The sequence below is a fragment of the Bubalus kerabau genome, chromosome 1 (assembly GCF_029407905.1).
Source record: "Bubalus kerabau isolate K-KA32 ecotype Philippines breed swamp buffalo chromosome 1, PCC_UOA_SB_1v2, whole genome shotgun sequence".
NCBI lineage: Eukaryota > Metazoa > Chordata > Mammalia > Artiodactyla > Bovidae > Bubalus > Bubalus kerabau.
In genome coordinates, this window is record NC_073624.1 from 10,629,309 (window position 1) to 10,649,263 (window position 19,955).

Genomic DNA, 19,955 nt, shown 5'->3' on the forward strand with positions numbered 1-19,955 from the left:
AAGCCCTGACCACAGAGCCACTCCCTTTCCAGAGCCCTCCCAAAGCCCAGGTCTCAACTGCCTGCTTCCCAGCCAGGAGGCTGTGTCTGCGGTGGGGCCAGCCGCATCTAGAATCTTAAATCCCGCCTCGGCCTCCCACCCTGACCCAGAGACAGTGACTCTGTTCTCCTCTGGGGACACAAAGCCACCATCCTCTCATGAGGGTCTGGCAGAGCTCAGCGTCTGTGTGGGCTTGTCACCCATGGGCACTGGTGTCAGGATCCAGGCTGGGTTAACGTGCTTGGAGGGGTAGCAGGAATAAAGAGACACAGCCAGGAGGAACATCTGTATTTAAAATTCCTCCCCTTCATTCTCTTCTTCAAATGAATCAGTCCCCACTTCCTCATAATCCTTCTCCAGGGCAGCCAGGTCCTCCCGGGCCTCGGAAAACTCGCCTTCTTCCATCCCCTCGCCGACGTACCAGTGCACAAAGGCGCGCTTGGCGTACATGAGGTCGAACTTGTGGTCCAGGCGGGCCCAGGCCTCGGCGATGGCCGTGGTGTTGCTCAGCATGCACACGGCCCGCTGCACCTTGGCCAGGTCTCCCCCAGGGACCACCGTGGGGGGCTGGTAGTTGATGCCCACCTGGGAACAGAGGACCAAAACGTGGTGGTCAGTGGATAACTCAAGCTGGGACACCCTGGTCATGTAGTGGGGAGGGTACGGGGCAGCAGGCCTGGATGTGATGAGAGGGGATCACATCCCCTTTCTGCCCCCACATCACATCACATGTGAAGGTGGGGGGCAGGCAGGTAGAAGTGCACGTGGAAGAGAAAGCAGAAGTAAGGGGACTGGGTGGGGAAATTCAAGCGGAGGGGAAGAGCTGGCAGAAATGCTCCTAGGAGACGTAAGCAGACAAGTGAGGGTCCGGAACACGGGTCAGGCAGGGGGCGTGGCAGTGCCCGGAGACGGAAGTTATTGTGAATTCACTCCTTCCAGGGGAATTTCAGGTTTTTCTCTTAGTTATGCGGTCAATAGATTTAGGGCAATTTCTCTGCCAAGGGTGAATTTTGCGTGCGTGAGTGCATGCTCAGTCCTGTCCAACTCTTTGTGATACCATGGACTGTAGCCTGGCAGGCTCCTCTGTCCATGGGATTCTCCAGGCAAGAATATTAGAGTGGGTAGCCATTTCCTCCTCCAGGGGATCTCCCTAACCCAGATATCGAATCTGGGTCTCCTGCATTGGTAGGTGGATTCTTTATCACTGAGCCCCTTGGGAAGCCCCGCCAAGGGTGAAGGGTGGTGTTTAAAAGATCACAGAGATATCCTCAAGCAATAAATAAAAAGGTGCAAAAGCTTCTGGGGATGGTGTCTGCATCTACCAGGCCCTCTGCCTCTGGGGTGTGAGGCTTCTTGGAGGAAAAGCATGGAAATCTAAGAAAGATTTCCCTGGTGGTCCAGTGGTGAAGAATCCACCTGCCAATGCAGGGGACACGGGAAGATTCCACATGCCTCGGGGCAACCGACCCGGTGCACCACGACTACTGAGGCTGCGCTACAGACCCCATGCTCTGCAGCAAGAGAAGGCACTGCAATGAGAAGCCCAAGCACCACAATTGGAGAGCAGCCCCTGCTCACTACAACTAGAGAAAAGCCCGAGGACAGTAACAAAGTCCCAGCACAGCCACAGCTAATTAATTAAAAGAAAGAAAGTCAGTTAAAAAGTCTTGCTGGACAAGTGGATTCCCCAAGTTCTGGCAGCATGGAGGGCCCTCCAAGCTGATCCGGCCCAGTTGAAGGGGGGCTACCATCCTGGAAATCTCCCTTCTCCCACACACACCCCAAACCAAGTACTCTGGGGACCTGGAAGGGGCCTCAGGTGACCACTGTGACGATACCCATGGGACGCTGAGAACTGGGAGCTGCTCCCCAAATGCCTCTCCTGCCTAGACCACTGGGTCTTCACTGCCAATCTCTTAAACTCACAGCTTTAAAATACAAGTCCTCTTGAGAGGCAGAGGTGGGAGTGGCACCAGGCTACAGAGCCAAGGCGGGTAACCCAGAATGGTCTACTATTCCCCTTAGACGAAAGCAGCATCGTGGGGGTGGAAGTGATGCTGAGATGGGGGCAGAGGATCAAAGTGAGGAGGGGAAGTCAGTGCCACATCATGTGTCTGCTGGACCAGCCAGCTGTGCTCTCTCTTCAACAGCAGCACCCCTGGACCCCTGTCAGTGGGGACAGACATCCCGGGGAGTGTGCTACAGCATGAAGTTCAACACCATCCGCCCCCATGTCATGTGCTTTTCTGAGAAGCAGCCAAAGGTTCCAGCACTGCCTTATCCTTCTGGTCATAACCCCGAACTTCAGCTAGAAGTGGAGGGCTGGGGGGACTTTCCTGGTCCAGTGGTTACGACTTCGCCTTCCAATGCAGGGGGTGCCAGTTCGACTCCTGGTTGGGGAGCTAAGATCACACATGGCTCGTGGTCAAAAAACCAGAAACGTAAAACGGAAGCAGTATCGTGACAAATTCAAAGACTTTAAAAAATAAATAAAAGGATGAGACTATGGGGGCATCTCTTTTTTGTTAATTTCTCGACCACCCTTTTTTGCCTGTTCATTTTACTACCAGCTTGTCTTGCTGTTTCTGTTTGAAAGAGAAAATGACAACAACTCGGGGTAAGATCGTGAATGTTTTCACAAGAGTGACCAGAACTGCCACATTAGGACAGGCAGTGCAGGGGAGAGGATTCCGGCCGAGGGTGGGAGCAGAGCTGTGCGGAGGCCGCTCGCCCATCAGCAGCTCAGCCAAGAGCCCGGCACGCGGTGCCTCGTTTGTGAAAGTCCCACCAGGGAAAACTGAGACGACGAGCTCTTCTCTGTCTCCAGCAACTGGCACAACCTCCCCTGGTGTTCGGTAAACCTTTGAATTATTAAAGGCCTGCCGGAGGGGACTAGCTAACATGAACAGTGGCAGTTGCTCTGATGGTGAACTCTGATGAGAGACCCTGGGCAGAGGTAGTTGCCTGTCCCGCCAGGGCAACTCAGAGGGGCGGCTCCCAAGAGCATCCTCGGTCCTGAGAGCCGGGGTCTTCTATCCCCCCACTGACCCACAGAACGCAGACCTACAACCGGCTCCCAGCTCACTCCTACTTAGTGGAAACGTCAGGGTTTCATAATGTAAGTGAATCACAGCCACATAATAACCATAAAATTTCTTATCCTTACTCTAAATTGATGAAAACATACAAGGTGAACAATTTTTCAAAACAAACTGGGGAGAAGGACACATCCTTCGTTAGAGGAGGGAACCGCCCCTCTTGTCTGGCAACTTGAATAATCCGGTCACTGCATTCTCTGATCTGTGGTCAGATCAGGGCTACCTCCACCCCCTCGGCCTGGTTAGCCCACTTGCACACACTGGCCTAAGTTCTTTCCTGCCAGACCTCTGAGATGCTTGCAGACCATCCGGTGGGAGCGGTGGGCCCACCCCCTTTGCAATACTGCCCCTCCCCTCTTCCAGTAAACACCCCCTCCCAGGCTCTCCAGGCCTAAAACAAGCGCCTGAACAAATGAATGAATGAAAGAAATTAGCATTACACTGGCCTACGCCCCTCTCCCCGTGTTGTCCCAAAGCTCCCGTGTCAGCCCAGGACCCCAGTCTCCACCCCTTCCTCCCCATCCTTGGTTTCCCTCTGCTTCTCTAGCTGTCTGTCTCCATCGTGTCCCCTGCTCTCACCTTGAAGCCCGTGGGACACCAGTCCACAAACTGGATAGTCCTCTTGGTCTTGATGGCGGCAATGGCGACGTTCACGTCCTTGGGCACCACGTCCCCCCGGTAGAGCATGCAGCAGGCCATGTACTTGCCGTGGCGAGGGTCGCACTTCACCATCTGGCTGTTGGGCTCAAAGCAGGAGCTGGTGATCTCGGCCACGGACAGCTGCTCATGGTAGGCCTTCTCGGCTGAGATGATGGGCGCGTAGGTGACCAGCGGGAAGTGGATGCGGGGGTAGGGCACCAGGTTGGTCTGGAACTCAGTCAGGTCCACGTTGAGGGCGCCGTCGAAGCGCAGGGAGGCCGTGATGGAGGACACGATCTGGCTGATGAGCCGGTTGAGGTTGGTGTACGTGGGCCGCTCGATGTCCAGGTTGCGCCGGCAGATGTCGTAGATGGCCTCATTGTCCACCATGAAGGCGCAGTCCGAGTGCTCCAGGGTGGTGTGTGTGGTCAGGATGGAGTTGTAAGGTTCCACCACGGCCGTGGAGACCTGGGGGGCCGGGTAGATGGCAAACTCCAGCTTGGACTTCTTGCCGTAGTCCAGGGAAAGCCGCTCCATGAGCAGAGACGTGAAGCCCGAGCCGGTGCCGCCCCCGAAGCTGTGGAAAATGAGGAAGCCCTGCAGACCCGAGCAGGCATCTGTCTGGGAGAGGAGGACATAGACAAAGCTCTGAGGACACCCTCGCGTGGGCACCGGCAGACGGCCTTTTCTGTCCGCCTGCTCCATCCCATAACATTTTCAAGTGGGTGAAATCAAACCGTCCTTGAGGAAGTCAGAACACACATAGGAGCTGCAGCGTTCTTGGGAGGAACGGCTGAAATATGGGGCAGCAAACACGCTCTCGCCTCCAGGTCCATGAAGCTTCCAGCCCAGTGGCCTGTTTGAACCAGGAATGAGGTTCCGAAACCATGGTGGTTAAGGACTTCGCCCCGTGTGGACCCCAGCTCCTTGCCCATTTCCCTGGCCCTGTCCTTTGATTCTGTGGAAACTGCAGGCTTATACAGCCCAGCCCGACCTTGCAAGGTGGCTCAGGGCACCAATTTCAGAGGGATAAATGGGTCAGAGACCCTGAGATTTAACATCAACTTTGCCATTTCCCAGCTGTAAATATTCGAGCAAGTTACCGAACCCTCCAGACTCACGTTTCTTCTTAAAGTGCGGACAATAAACACATTCCTCTCATAAATAAGGCTACTGTGATCGTTCAGTGAGGAGTCCTACTGTGCTCAGCAAGGACAGTGAGCTCTCACCAGAACTAAGAGAATCCGCAGGTCATGCAACTTCCCCGCTGGACGTGATCTATGACTGTGTTCAGTTGGATGTTCTGAACTTTGGGGATTGCAAATGACTTTAGGACTGATGACCCCCATGAACTCTGCTCTAAACAGGAAAAGTGAACACGCGAAAACTCGGCACCCTTAGCTCCCAAGTTAAGAGCCCTTGATCAAGCTCGCCTCTCCACTGTACAGATTAGGAACGGGGCTCAAGTAGACAAGTGACTCCCTGAGCTTCCCAGTCAAACCAACCCAGTTCAGATCTTGACTCAGCCACTTTCTAGCTGGGGGACCCAGACCAAGTCACTGAATCACTCAGGCTCTCTATTTCCCCAACTGTAAAGTCCAGGCACGAGATCGCCTTTGTATGGTTGTTTAGGGGATTAAACAAAGGAACGTGTGTGGCATTTGTAATAGCATCTGTAAAGCTGAAATAGATCAACAGTCTTCCTCTTCTCCTCCAAGTTAAATGCTTTGTTAAGTGAAATAAATTCACCTTTTCAACTGCTCAAAATAAAACAAAAAATGCTTTGAAACCTGTTGCTGCCATCCAGCAAAGAGTTCCACCTTCCTCACCCCTGGGATTTCTCCCCACCACCACCGCAGAGCATCCGTACGTGCTACCAGGCACCAGCCTGGAGGGCAGCCCACATGGCCCAGGAGGAGGAAGGGGCGCCAACCCAGCACGTGCCTCTTACAGAACACAAGCAGAAATTCCCAAGTCTTAGGTGTTTATCCTGCAGCCGGGGGCCGCGTCCTCCCGCCGGCCTGTCGACCTTGGCGGGCTCTCCAGCTCCCCGCCCTTGCACACACGTACCAGCTTGCGGATGCGGTCCAGCACCAGGTCGATGCTCTCCTTGCCCACCGTGTAGTGGCCCCGGGCATAGTTGTTAGCTGCGTCCTCTTTTCCTGTGATCAGCTGCTCCGGATGGAAGAGGTGGCGGTAGGTTCCGGCCCGAACCTCATCTACCGGGATAGGGCGACCATCAGTCTTACCCCTGGTTCCCAGAGAAGACACCCCCCTCCCACGAGAACACACGACACCCCTATCTACTAAACTCTACTGAGGTGGAACAGACAACCCCAGAATACATCTGCGAGGCTAAGGGAATTCCAGGGTAACACAGGCTCCAATAGAGCAGAAGCCTGGGCCTCAAGCAGCAGTGAGAAGCCAGCTGCTCTGCTGGCAGGACCTTAGGGAGCCTTGGGTTTGTTTACAAAGCTGGGCAGATACCAAGTCTGACTGCCCGGACCCCCAAGGCTTCCCTCCAGTTTTTCCTTCATGCTGCAAAATTTACCCCAGAATATAACCACCTTCACTCGCCTCCAGATGCTTCAAGGACACAGGGAAAGATTCAGAATGACCTGCTCCCAGGCCTCCCAGGGATTGTCCCAGCCCTAACTTCCACCTCCAGAGGCAACAATACACATCAGGCATTAGAGATATTTCAGAACAACTTGGAAGCAAAGCTGTGTTCCACATTCCAGAAGAGCCAGAGCCCGAGAATGGTTCCAGTGGCATGGGGGCTCTGCTCACCTCTTAGGTCCACCAAAGCAGACACACAGCAGACCAGGGGGCCTTAGGCCCCACCGCCATCCCCTCTCCTCTACAGCACCCTCTGCTCCTCCAGGGAAAGCACCCCTCTGTGCAGTGGCCCAGGAAGGTCATCTGTCCTTTCTATATTTGTACAAGTGGAGGTATACTGGCGTCTGTGGCCCCAGAAACAGTGTTCAGGCCCTAAAGGCAGTGCCCAGACACCCCTGGGGACTCATCCGTCTTTGCTGGTGAGCAGGCTTTGAAGCTGAGGAAATGCTGATGAAGAGTGTGGACTGAACCAGGGGTGCTGTGGGCTTGGCAGCAGGGAGAACAAGGATCCTGCCCTGACACAAGTCAGTACTCCTGTTTCCCTAAGATCCAGACGAGGTTCGTTCTAACATCCATCAACCTCGGGCTGTAAGAGAAAGTGCCTGCTGCTATTTCGTCTCGTGTGTGAGAGGCTGCAAGGTTACACCAGGCCTGCCAGGATGGACTGCAATCAATACAGAACTGGAAACATACACTTTGGGAAACTGACTATGTGAGGGCTTCTTATAATTTCTGAAATTACTGGTATTTTTGATTCTTAGTATTTAGTGAACAATCTTGGCAATTTTGGTCTGCCTAAGCAGTTTTGAGGGGAGAGAACCAGGTTGGAGCTTTAACGGAGGAGCAGAGACCTCTGATCCCCACTTGAGACCCTGAGACTGGGGAGGGCTCCAGGAACCATGAGTCACATGGGGTGAGGGTGGGGGTCTGGAGGGTCACCCTTCCACGGGGAGGTCAGCCTCCCAAGCCTCCCCAGACACCATGGTGGACCACAGCACCATGGTGGACCACGGCCTCTGCAGCCTGGTGCTGCTCCTGGGCAGGACCCTGGCCCATGCTCACCGACCACTGTGGGCTCCAGGTCGACCATGACGGCCCGGGGCACGTGCTTCCCATTGCCGGTCTCGCTGAAGAACGTGGTGAAGGAGTCATCGTCATGGACCTTGCTGGCCTGCGCACCAAAGGTGCCATCGGCCTGGATGCCATGCTCCAGGCAGAAGAGCTCCCAGCAGGCATTGCCGATCTGGACCCCAGCCTGGCCCACGTGGACGGATATGCATTCCCGCTGCAGGCAGAGAGCAGGCCAGTCAGAGCCCCAGCAGGCCTCTGCCCAGGCCCCCAGGCCCCGCCTCTGAGAACGTGTCCCTCCCTAGCACTTGGCAGGCAGGACACCCTGCCCCTGCCCAGCAGGTGGGCTCTGGGCCCCATGGCATGTGGATCAAGACTTGGTTCCAAGGAAGAACCCCAGCTCCATGGTTTGCTGTGAGGGTGGCTTTCCATGGTTAATCCTTTGTGTCAAGAAAAGGAAAGAGAAGGCCAGCCGCACAGATGAAACATGAAATTCCCAACCACGGATGGACTCCTGCACCGGTGACGCCGGTCCAAGAAGAACCAGTGAGAACAGCAGAATCCATCCTCGAATCCACCGCCGTGCCCGGTGCACCGATCATGTTCCTCCCTCAGCCAGAGTCTCCCAGACGCTGTCTCACACACACACACGCACACAGTCCACAGCTCCCCATCACAGAGCAGAGAAACACTCACGGGAGGACTGTGTCTTGGAGTCTGTATCATGGTTGTCATTACTGTTTCGTGTACAAATGTAGGAATAAGAAAGGGTCAGTACAGGGGCTTCCCTGTGGGTCCCAGCAGTTAAGACACTGCCCTCCCAATGCAGGGGGCCTGGGTTCAATCCCTGGTCAGGGAATTAGATCCCACATGTTGCAACTCACACCTGGTACAGCCAAATAAATAAATAAATATTTAAAATAAACATTTATTTAAAAAAAAAAAAAAACAGGATCAGCACATCAGCAGGGAAGGGCTGGGAGGGGACAGGCAAGCCAAGTCTCCTCTGTGGCCACCATAACCTATTCCCTCACCCATCAGGCCAAGGGCCAAATAAAGCTGATCTTCAGAGGGTCCTTCTCCATGTTGTGGTGTGAAGCCACAATTACATGATTGGTTCTGGTACTAACAGCTTAGGATGGGGAGGGGTGCATGTGTCTGAATGTGTGAAGTGATAAATGTGTGGGTGTATGTTTGTAAGAGTGTGATCGTGAGCGTGTTCGAGACTGGCAGTGTGTATGTGTATGCAGACATGAGAGTGTGTGTGTGTGTGTTATGGTTCTGCTGGGACGGTGTGCCCATCACCCCCCATGCCCCTCCAGGGAAGCTCTGGCCTCACAGGAGCCTCTGTGCCCGGGACAGAGCTGGGCCGGGAACCATGTGCCTGGTGTGTGGCCTTCTATTCTTATCCATGACCCGAGCTGGCATTTTCCAGCTCCAGGGAATCCAAGCGCAGAGTACAGCCTCCAGAGACCAGGGCTGGGCAAGGGGTATGGGACTCCTGGGACCCTGGGGCTCTCCCAGTGTGGGTGTGGGGTGGTCAGAGGCATCAGGACCCAGTGCTCTAACACGGTCTCCGTGCTGCTTGGCCTCCGGGTGTCACAGAGGCCTGGCCAGGAATACAACCGGCCATGTTTCCATGAGCCTGGTGGCCAGGAAAGGGCTTTGCTTACGAATCTTGCCTCTCAAGTTACGAGCTGTGCTGTGTGGGCTGGGCTGAGGTACATAACCTCCCTGCGTGTGAAAAGCATAAGTCACCACGATCACTTCTGCTATGGTCAGCCTTGTCTTCAGCTTCATCATTATGCATTTTCTTCCCTGTAGCCTTACTCTCCCCCTGGAAGATGCATCCATGGGAAGCCGGAGACCTCAGGCTGACGCTCCTCTTACAATGAAAGGGCTTCGTCTTAGGACTCGATTCAGGCCTGAGGAAGCAGTATCCTTCTCCAAGAACCCCCAAATCCAGCAGCTACCGACTGGACCACGCTTTCACAGGAAGCCATGGCCTCCTTGAGGGTGGGGTATGTGAGCGAGGGGACCTGGAGAGGCCTGAAAGGAGCTGGTCCCACATGCTGTCCTGTGGCCCCACCCCCAACCATCTCCAGGCACCCCCTCCCCATGGGTGCTCTGGGCCTTTCTGGAAGGATGCTGGGGTATTTTAGGAAGATCAAAGGTAAGAGGAGAAGACAGAAGGATCTGAAGTCCTGAAGACCACCAACGTGGGGACATGGATGTCCACACATCCCTTTAACCTCATGCGAGTCAATATGCCACTCTCCATTGCGGAAATCAGCCTCACACACGGGCACACAACATTCAGGAGGAGGGAGCTGGTTTCCCTGTCAAACTAATTGACAAGAGTAACTGGAGGCATGAGATAGACTCAGAAATAACTGATGGGCCCATAGATGCCTCCAGGGCGGCCTCTCAGCACCAGTCTCCACCAGCAGAAAGCAGGACTCCCTAGGGGGTGGGGGGATTCCAGGTCTGGGGCAAGGAACACACAAGATGATCCCCTGTGAGAACCTTCTGGAACACCATGGGGAGCCCAAGAGCACAGACCCAGAAAGGGCTCAGAAACCACAAGAGGCTCCCTCGGCCAAAGGTGAAACAACCCGAGGGTCAGAAAGAGGAACAGCAGTAGTCAACTGAAACGGGATGGACACGCAAAAATCCACAAGCCCTTCATGTTGTTAAGAAAAAAAGCCCACAGGAGAGAAACGCATCTACCTATCCAAACAGCCCTGTTGATGAGGGAGAGCACTTCTTTTAACAGAAGACAGTGAGCTAGTCAGGGTGGAAGGAATAATATACTAAGAAATATTGCATACAATAGTTTCTAATTATATAGTTGATTTGGACAAGGACTGAAGGGGAACTAGATGTTCACAGAGTGCCAAAGAATCACTGCTACTTACAGGTCACAAGGGGAAGTTAACTTCAATGGTTACCAGCCTCTGACCCTGGGATGGATTGTAACCTCTGATCCTGGGATGGATTGTAATCCCACGGCAGCGAGAAAACCAATAATGCAGTAGGACATGCACACCTCCCAGGAAAGCTTCTTGTCAGCCTTAACAATACTGTATATTAACACATACATATGGAACATAGAAAAATGGTACAGAGGAACCTGTTTGCAGGGCAGGAATAGAGACCCAGATGTAGAGAATGGACGTGTAGACACAGAGAGGGATGGGAGGATGGGACAAATTGAGAGAGAAGCGTTGGTTGACACATACACCCTGCCGCATGTAAAACAGGCAGCAACAGAAAGCTGTCGTACAACCCAGGGCGCTCAGCTCAGGGCTCTGTGATGACCTAGAGGCTGGAACGGGGGACGGGCTAGGAGGGAGGCTCAGGAAGGAGGGGACATTCGTGCACATGTAGCTGATTCACTTTGCTGTACAGCAGAAACTAACACAACACGGTAAAGCGATTACACTCCAATAAAAAAATAAAATTTGTTAAAACTTAAATACTCAGCCTTAATGTATTAAACCCTTTATAAGTAGCTCCCACTTTATAGAAAACACAGGGGTCCAGGGATAAGAGACACTACGAGCATGAATCCACAAGCTGGTAAGTTCCGCAGGGCAACTGACCCGATCTTCTCAACTCATGAAAATCAAAGGTGAGGGAGGAACTGACCCATATCAAGGGGAACTTAAGAAACATAAAATACACATGGCGTGTATGAATTTTAACTCAATTCTGGTTTGAACAAATCAAAATATTTGAGGGGATAAATAGAGAAACAGATTGATTTTGTTAAACATGATAATGAAAGTGTAGTTAAGTATCGAAAAGCTCTTATTTTTAGAGTCACTTCTGAAGCATTTACGGTAAAATGTCATGACATCTACATTTGACTTGACTTCAACAAGCACAGCAGATAAACATGGCAGAAAAATAGCAATGATTAAATCTGGACGACAGGTATGCAGGCGACACACTGCCATGCTTCTCTGAAGGGTTGACATCTCATGCTGACAACCCAACATTAAAGACAGGAGACAGCGAGGTCCAGGTGGGGCCCCATCGACAAGGGCCATCGACAAGGGCGCGTTGACACAGCAACCCATCGACAAGGGCCAGGCCTGTCCTGTCCCTTTCCACTTCGCCATTCATTCAGCTGGCAATTACCAAGAGCCCAGTTTGTCGGGCAAACAAGGACTGTAAAGTTACACAAGGGAGACTTCCTTGGCGGCCCAGTGGTTAGGACTCAGGGGCTGTCACTGCTGGGGACAAGGGTCCAATTACCGGTTGGGCAACTAAGATCCCGCAAACCACACAGCACAGCCAAAATAAATAAATAAATAAAATAAAGTTACACAAGGAAATCACCAGTGAAATGAAGTTAGGCGAGGCCCCCAGTGCTAACATCTGTGCCCCGTTTGCACCTGCCCTGAGGGGACAAGGATCCCACCCGCTTCTCCAGCGGCTCTTACTTGTCACCACCTCTCATTCCTGCCTGGAGGTTCTACACAGAAAAGCCAGGAGCATGTCCAGTGCTGACGGCCTTGGGGGCGGGCTCTCATGCCCAAGACAGGTAACCGGGGAGTTTTGTGAGCTCAGAGCCTTCAGAAGCTCGAGCCAGGCCGGCCTCACAGGTCATCTAATACGATTCCCACCCCTTGTTTTACAGATGAAGAGGCTGAGGCTCAGACAGGTAAAGGACAGATTGGGAATTTCACAGCTCTGTAAGGAAAGAGCCTGGGCTGAAATCTAGACCTTCTGACCTCTGCAGAGTCCTCTCCTGGACGCCACCCTGGACCCTTGCCTCGTTCTCACTCTGAGCCCCCAGGGCCCAGGGGCCATGCCCCCCACACCATCATCAGCCCCCCATGCCCTTATCAGCCCCCCATGCCTACATTGGCCCCCCATGCCCACAGCGGTCCACCATGCCCACAGCAGCCCCCCATGCCCTCATCAGCCCCTCACGCCATCATCGGCCCCCTACCCCATCATCAGCCCCCCACGCCTAAATCGGCCCCCCACACCCACATCAGTCCCCCACGCCCACAGTGGTCCACCATGCCCACAGCAGCCCCCATGCTCACTGCAGCCCAAGCCTGACAGCTGGAGCCCAGGAAAGCTTGTACAACAACACTCCAGACCAGAAAAAGCTCCACTGCAGAGAGAACAGAAGAGAACGGCTCAGTGTGGGCGCCTCAGAAAACAGGCCACCCTTCCTGGAAGAACCAGGCCTGTGCTCAGGGCCTGGTGTTGGGGGGTTGGGGAGAGGCTGGTGTGTGCTGAGGAGGGTGCTGGTGTGTGCTGGGGGGGGATGGGGGCTGGTGTGTGTTGAGGCGTGGGGGCGGGCCTGGTGTGTACTGAAGGGGAGGGGGGTGGTGAGAGGTGGGGCAGGGCCGGTGTGCGCTGAGAGGGAGAGGGGTGTGCTGACCCAGCAGACAGTATTTACATCAAGTGTTTGCTCCAAACTCATGGTTGGTTCAGATTCCCTCTCTGGCGGGCAGAGCTCAAGCTTTCTCTCTCACACTGTTCCTCCCCCAGTTCTATCCTGACTCTGGGCTCGTAGGGCTGACTCCAGCTCTCTGCTCTTGGGACCCTGTGAGAGGAAAGGGGTCCCCTCTTGGCCCAGCAACCCAGGGGGTGAAGGTGAGGGAGATGGAGGGTCTTAACACAGGAGCTCCCTTCCCCAAGCAAGGTATGACACCCCTACCCAGATCTAGTACTGGGTGACGACAGAAGTGACCTGCTCTATCCGCTCCTGCAGCAGATCTACAGCCAAGTGCGCAAGAGAGCGTCAAGAGGGGCTGGGCCAACTCCTGCTCACCCTTCTGCGTGCTCACTGATCACCTCTCCTGTTGGAGGTCTGGAAGCCCCCACACCAGCATGGGCCACCTCCTCTTCAACACTGTATTGCACGCTCCTAGCTAACGGTTCACTGTTCGACTTTTCTGGTGGACAGCAAAGAGCCCCTGTTTTCTTGCCAGATTCCCAGCATCGAGTACAGGGCTTGAATGCAGCAGGTGCTCAATAAATTCAGGGGTGATTGGAATGAAAACCCTGCTTAACAAGGAGCGGGTGGCCAGGGCCTGCAGAGCAGTCGATACTAAAGGAAGAAAAAACAGCTTCTGGCTTGGTTTCCTGGGGGGAGGACTATTTGCAGGCTGCGTGGAAAATTCAGACAGGCTGGTAGGATCTGGGGCATTTCAGCTGGATTTGGAGCAGGAGAATTTAGGGCAGGTCCCACGGACTGCTTAGGCTGTCCGAAGTCTAGGCTGGTGTAGGCCGTGTGCCCATGACCATCCTCCATGGAGAGGGTGCCCAGCTCTGCAGAACAGTAGGAAAAATATGCTCCAGACTTGACAGTGCTGGTATAACTCCACAGCCAGAAATCTCTCCTTGTGTCAACCTTATACTATTTCTATTTTAATATTAATCGTTTCCTTTCCATTTGTTCTCAGAGAACTCAGACCCGCTAATTGCAGTCCTCTGCAGAAGGAGGCTCTGGAGCTTTAAAAAATGGTTTTGAAGTATCACAAGCCAGCAAAACGGGCATATTATCTTGGAAGGGAACTGACAGGCCAGCAGTGAGGGCCAGTGAAAACCCGGGACCAGGCCACATACCCTGACCACCTGTGTGTCAAGCCACATGGTTGCCTTCAGGAAGCTTACTCCTAGGCCCACGTACTTCCAGCTGTCAGGCTGGGATGATGAATCATGCCAGGATCCAGGTCAGAGACAACGGGTGAAAAGTAGAGCCAGGGTTCCCGAGGGATGATTAAAGCAAGAACAACATGATTCCTGGGAGGCTGCACTATCTCTTCTCAAAATCCTTCAATTAGATCATATTTGGACTCAGAGAACAGATAGCAAGCTGGCGACAGCAGGAATAGAGTCGACCTCAGTTAACATCAGGTGAGGACTCAGATGGCAGGCGCCGCAGCTGGGCAGCAACAAGGTACCACAGGCAGCCTGGGGAGCAGCCAGGCCGGTCACAGACTCCCAGACTCTTTAGACACTATGAGGCCAAAGGCCCTTGAGCTTTAGCTGACACTCAGGTCAGGAGCAGGAGAGAGCAAGCAAGCTTTAATCAGCCACATGTGGTGCCCACTGTCCTCCCGGTCTCTTCCACACGCAGCTCATCACAGAAATTCTAACAGGAAGACGCCAACGGGGGATGTTGGCCTCAAAGACCACGGAGAGCACTGTTGGTCCCTGGTGGCCAAAGGCAAGAAGCAGCGGTCCACCCCGTCCCAGAGCGCCACATCCTCCCACCCACCCCATCACTAGCCCTGTACGTGCCAGCTCTTTCCTTCTCAAAAGCTATTTTAACTTTCCCTCTTCCTTTCAAGGTCACTGAGACGTCACTCGGAGAGGACAGAGCGTCACCCCTGGGCTCTGCGTGGGCCCAACCGAAGCCTGGATGCTTCCTATGGACACACTGCCTGGGGGCTGGGGGCTCCACTGCTGCCCAGAGGACGTGCCCAGGGACCTCAGGGGACCCGTACTTAGTGATGGGAAGGGAGAACAGTGCAGTGGCCGCAGCCCCCGCAGGTGCCGAGTTGGAAGACACGCCTGGGCTCTGCAGCACTCAGCCACACCACCTGCACAGGGGAGTCCGCAGAGGCCTGCGGATGCAGAAGCAGTGTCCATCTCACACAGAACACTCTGCCCTCTAGCCTCCCAGCTCTGCAGGAAGACAGGCTCTTTGTTGCCATCTGATGTCAGTTCCCCGCCAGAATGCACAGGCATGCTGCTAACCCAGGAGGAGAGCACTGAGCAGGCTGTGCCCTCATCCCCTGTGAGCCACAGACACTTTCTCTGAGGCCTGGAATCACTGACACCGAGACAGGTGTCATAGCCTTGGCTCCCAAGAGAACTGCTTGCCAGAGGGACCCTGGGAGCAGACTGGGATGCTCAGTTACAGGGTTAGTTATAAAATCCTCACTTAGAACCTAAGAAATGTCGAGCCCATCCTCAACATGGGCAGCCTTCCCAGCCCTCCAGAGGGGCGTCCAGACACTGCGGAAGGAAAGTCCTTCTGCACGGGTGGGACTTTGGGGCCGGTGTGTCATCCTAGGGTTTTAGGAACAAGTCAAGGGGTTTTAAAAAAGAGGTTCTGAAACTGGGTCATTTGTAGTGATGTGGATGAACCTAGAGTCTGTCATAGAGTGAAGTAAGTCAGAAAAACAAATATCGTATATTAATGCATACTTATGGAATCTAGAAAAGGGTACAGATGAACCTATTTGCAGGGCAAGGATAGAGATGCAGACATAGAGGACAGACATGTGGGCATGGGGGTGGGGGGAGGATGGGACAAACTGAGAGCGGAGCACTGACATATGTACACAGCCATACACAAAACAGACAGCTAGCAGGAAGCTGTGTGTAGCACAGGGAGCTCAGCTTGGTGGTGACCTAGAGGGTGGGATGGAAGATGGGGTGGGGGGGGAGGCTCAAGACGGGGGAGATGCATGTATGCATATAGCTGATTCATGTTGTTGTACAGCAGAAACTAACACAACATTGACAAGCAATTACACGCCAAAAAAAGGAAAAAAAGAGGCTCTGTGAGTGTGAAATAGTCAACAAAAAAAATGTCTTCCCATCAAGACAGTGCTGCCCATGTATATAAATGCTCCAAATAGAACCTGTTACATAAAATTCAGTGTTTCAAAACAAAGAGTCTCTTTCCAAAACATTCAGCCATAGATTTTCAGTTAAATATCTTTCAGATTCCTTAGCACATTTAAAACAAGGTTTTTACTTTACATTTTTTTATTTACTAGATATTTTCAGAAACCTGCCTTTTGAGTGCACATTGACCTCTGTTCAGAGAGCTGGATTTGGGTCCTGGAATCCCCTCTAAGACTCACTGCAGCTTTTAGGTGAGAATTAGAACACGTGTGTAAGAGGCAGCACTCTGAAAATTACACAGCACTAGCTATGTGCTGGATATTATAAATATTAAATATCAGATCTTGAGTAAGCTGCCTGGGATGTGGTTCAGAATAACGCAGGGTGGAGTGAATGAAGTAAGACTCATCATTAAGTAGATAATTGTTGAAACTGGTTGAGGCATACACAGGGGTTCATTATAACGCTCTCATTTTGTATATGCTTGGATTTCTCTGCAATGAAAAGGTTAAAATAGTAAAGCTAGGTGGAACTTTGAAAATTTGAACCATAACCCCTCTTCATTTTGGAGATGAGAAAAACTACTTCAGAGAGATTAAGTGACTTGAAGTCACATAGCTAGCTGCAAAGCCAGGAGCCCAAAACTCCAGAAACTCCTGGCTCTGGACTCCCTCTGTGACCCCTGGCCTCAGGCAGGGGTGGACTCCTCTGGCCAGTCCCAGTATTCCCTAGGAGCCTGCTCTGGGGAGTAGGCCTGGAGCTCGAATGGGCAGAGCTGGGGCCAGAGCCAGGGGCCCTGGGCACTTTCCAGAATGAGGAGGAGGGAGGTTCTCACCTGTCCTGCTGGCCACTGACACTGGAGGAAGAGTGCCAGGACAGCCTGACCTTGGCCTGCCAGTCAAGCTGACGCCGCCCCCTCCCCCAGCCAATCTTGCCACCCTCCCTGAGCCCCAGACAGTGGGGCCTCCAGTCCAGGAGATTTCTGGGTTCTTTGTGTTTTGAGGCATCAGGGTGAAGTCGACTGGCAGCAAATTTTACCCACCCCAGGACTCAGGGGGCGAGGGGAGGGCCTCCAGCTGGTGGGACTGCAGCCCTGGGAGAGGACCTCTCCAGCAAGTAAGATCCCAGTCCCAGAGGAGAGGGAGACAGACAGATGGGGCGGGCACCGCAGCCAGGGTAGGAAGGAAAGAAGCTGTCTGAAACCCTGTGTGCCAAAGTCCTCTGGCTTTGACCGCTTGAAAAACTGGGGAGCTGGAAGCAGGTGCCAGGGCCTGGGAAGCTGAGCTGGAGGTGGAAGTGTCCCAGACCCAAGCCAGATGGCCCTGGGATGGGAAAGAAGGAAGCCCCCAGCGTGGGGCTCTGTACACTTGGTTGGTGGGACCTGACCCAGTGCCCCGCCCAGCCCCCACCCCCAAGTCGGGAATCCCCGGCCTGCCTGCCCAACCCCCACCCCGCCGGCCCGTCTCCCCCACTGGGTCCCTGAGTTGCCCCACGGTGATGTCTCGGAACCTAACCTCTTCTGCGCGGGCGGCCCCTGGTCCCCTTCCCCTCACCTGCGTGCACAAATCTCCCTTTAGGCGCAACTCGCCCCAGACTCTACTTTCTCTAGGAAAAGGCCACTGGCACCAGGTGGGTGTTACCCCCCGCGCGAGGGTATGAACCCCTCGACCTTGAACTGACACCCCTAGGAGACTTCGAGCTCCGCGGATCCAAAGAGCTAGCTGTCAGCCGCGGAGGAGAGCGGCTCTGGGGTGGGCGCCCCCACTCTCTTCCCTCCCCATCCCCGGCCCAGCGCCCCTCGCGCCCCGGCCCCGCAGGCTCACCATCGCGGCTGCTCCAGTAGCCCGTTCGCTCCCGCCTGGGCCTGCCCACCCCAACTGCTCCAGATACAGCCGCCTCCGCTGTTGTGACACCAGGAGGGAGGGTGCCGGGGACAGGCATACTGGGCCAGCAGCTGCCCCGCAGCATCACAGAGCCGGGGAGGGAGGGACCGGACAGGTCACAATCGCTCCGCCCCACCGGCCCGCCGGCGGCTCGGTCTCCGCCAGGGGAGCAGCGCGCGGGGGTGGGGTGGAGGGCCGGTTCCTGCACTATGCTCTGCACGATCATACTTTGTGAACCCAGCCGCCCAAGAAGGAAATGGAAAGTGCTGTTTGAGTAAGTGTTCACGCTCCCAAACTTTGATCCTCTTCCTGTGGCAGGAAAGGCAGCTGGTTGGGGTTCGGTGCGCTGCGCAGACACCCCCAACCCAGGAGGGGGCGGCAGGGTGGGAGCAGGGCTCTCGGTGGGAGGGACAGGCTCCAAGCTCAGCTCTGGGGCTGCTCATCACCTAGGCTTTGAAGCCCTTGCACCTGCCCGAGGCTGGCCTGGTTGTTGGGGGATTCACTGAGAGAACGGTGAGACACCCCCGACCCACCGCCACAGGAGGTACTTCTCAGTGCGTCCTCTGTTCCCTCCCGCTTCTACTCCTCTGTTCCTGGACATCACCCCTCCACCATTATTTTCAAGTCTCTTTCTCCATCCATTTATCATCTCTCCCTCTTCCTACTTTAAAGCCCAGAATATGCAGAACCACCTCAGGATTTCAGCTGCCTCTTTTTTCTGCCTCTTTGCTAAGACCTTCTCTTGGGGGCTGCAAGTGATGTGGAAGGGCCAAGGGCCTTGCCCCACTCCCCTGGGTTGGGGGTGGTGGGGTGGGGACAATGGATCTGGCCCTCTCTTTGCACTTTAGATTTGGCCATGCGATTGATTACAGTTCCCTCACTTCCCCTCCTCCCCTCCCCAGTTAAGCTGTAAGCATTGCAAACTTCCCCACCAGAGTTCAAACTGAGCTGAGACAGTAAGGCACTCCAGTCTCTTCTCCCGCTCTCTTCAGGCCCTGCCCACCAAACCCCGAGTGACTCCAGGCAAATCCACAGCTTTTCTGCAAGGTGCCACCACACACAGCTGCTCTGGCAGGATGTGATGACCCGCCAAGTGTCCCAGCACACAGATCCACCTTCCCTTCCTGACTGTCTATCTCTGGCTGGTGGAGAATGAGAACATGATTTTGTAGCAATTTGTTCTGCTGAGCGTCCATTCCTATGTTGTCCGATCTGTACTGTGAGTTTCTAGAGGACAGAGGACGGGACATGTGTCTTATTGAATATTTATTTATTTGGCTGAACTGGGTCTTAGTTGTGACATGTGGATCCAGTTCCCTGACTGGGGATTGAACTTGGGCCCTGAGCACTGGGAGCTCGGAGTGTTAGCCACTGGACCACCAGGGAAGTCCTTTGGGGGCACATGTCTTAATCATCTTTGTATTTTAGAGCATCTCAGACACAATGCTTTACACACTGATACATACAGTGCTTAATAAATTATGAATTGAATTGTCTATAAAGATCCTAAAAATTGAGAAACATAATTAAACGAACTGCCGAGCACATGGCAAATGCTCAATAAAGGATGATGACTCTCATTAACTGTGTATTTATTTCTCTTTGAAACTCCCATAGCATATACTGATCACTTTATCACTTCCATGACATTTACCACGCTTCACTTTGGAATCTTTTTTTCTTTTTAATATTATTTGGATCTTCATTACAGCATGTGGGCTCTAGTTCCTTGACTAGGGATCACACCTGGGCCCCCTTGCATTGATAGCACAGTGTTTTAGCCACTGGACCACCAGGGAAGTCCCTACTTGGGATTCTTGGTCTGTGTATATGTGCATGTGTTTATTTCTACAAAACTGGATGGAACACTTTGAAGTCTGGGGTGTTATTCATCTTGGTGCTCTCTCTCAAAAGTAGCTAGTCAAGTGCATCAAAGATGCACATAAACATTGCTGAGTAAATTGATTTTTTGAGTTCTCTTTGAAATTACCAAATA

At 53.6% G+C, this 19,955-nt stretch overlaps 1 protein-coding gene across 1 annotated transcript; it reads right to left on the bottom strand.

Moving 5' to 3' along the window:
* Positions 1–225: 225 nt before the first annotated feature.
* Positions 226–18,050, bottom strand: TUBA8 (tubulin alpha 8). Its single transcript, XM_055567256.1, has 5 exons — positions 17,900–18,050; positions 7,458–7,680; positions 5,847–5,995; positions 3,717–4,397; positions 226–624 (listed from the first exon to the last, which is right to left on the bottom strand). Exons 1-5 carry the CDS (start codon positions 17,900–17,902, stop codon positions 331–333), a joined length of 1,350 nt encoding a protein of 449 aa, XP_055423231.1. The 5' UTR covers positions 17,903–18,050; the 3' UTR covers positions 226–330.
* Positions 18,051–19,955: the final 1,905 nt, after the last annotated feature.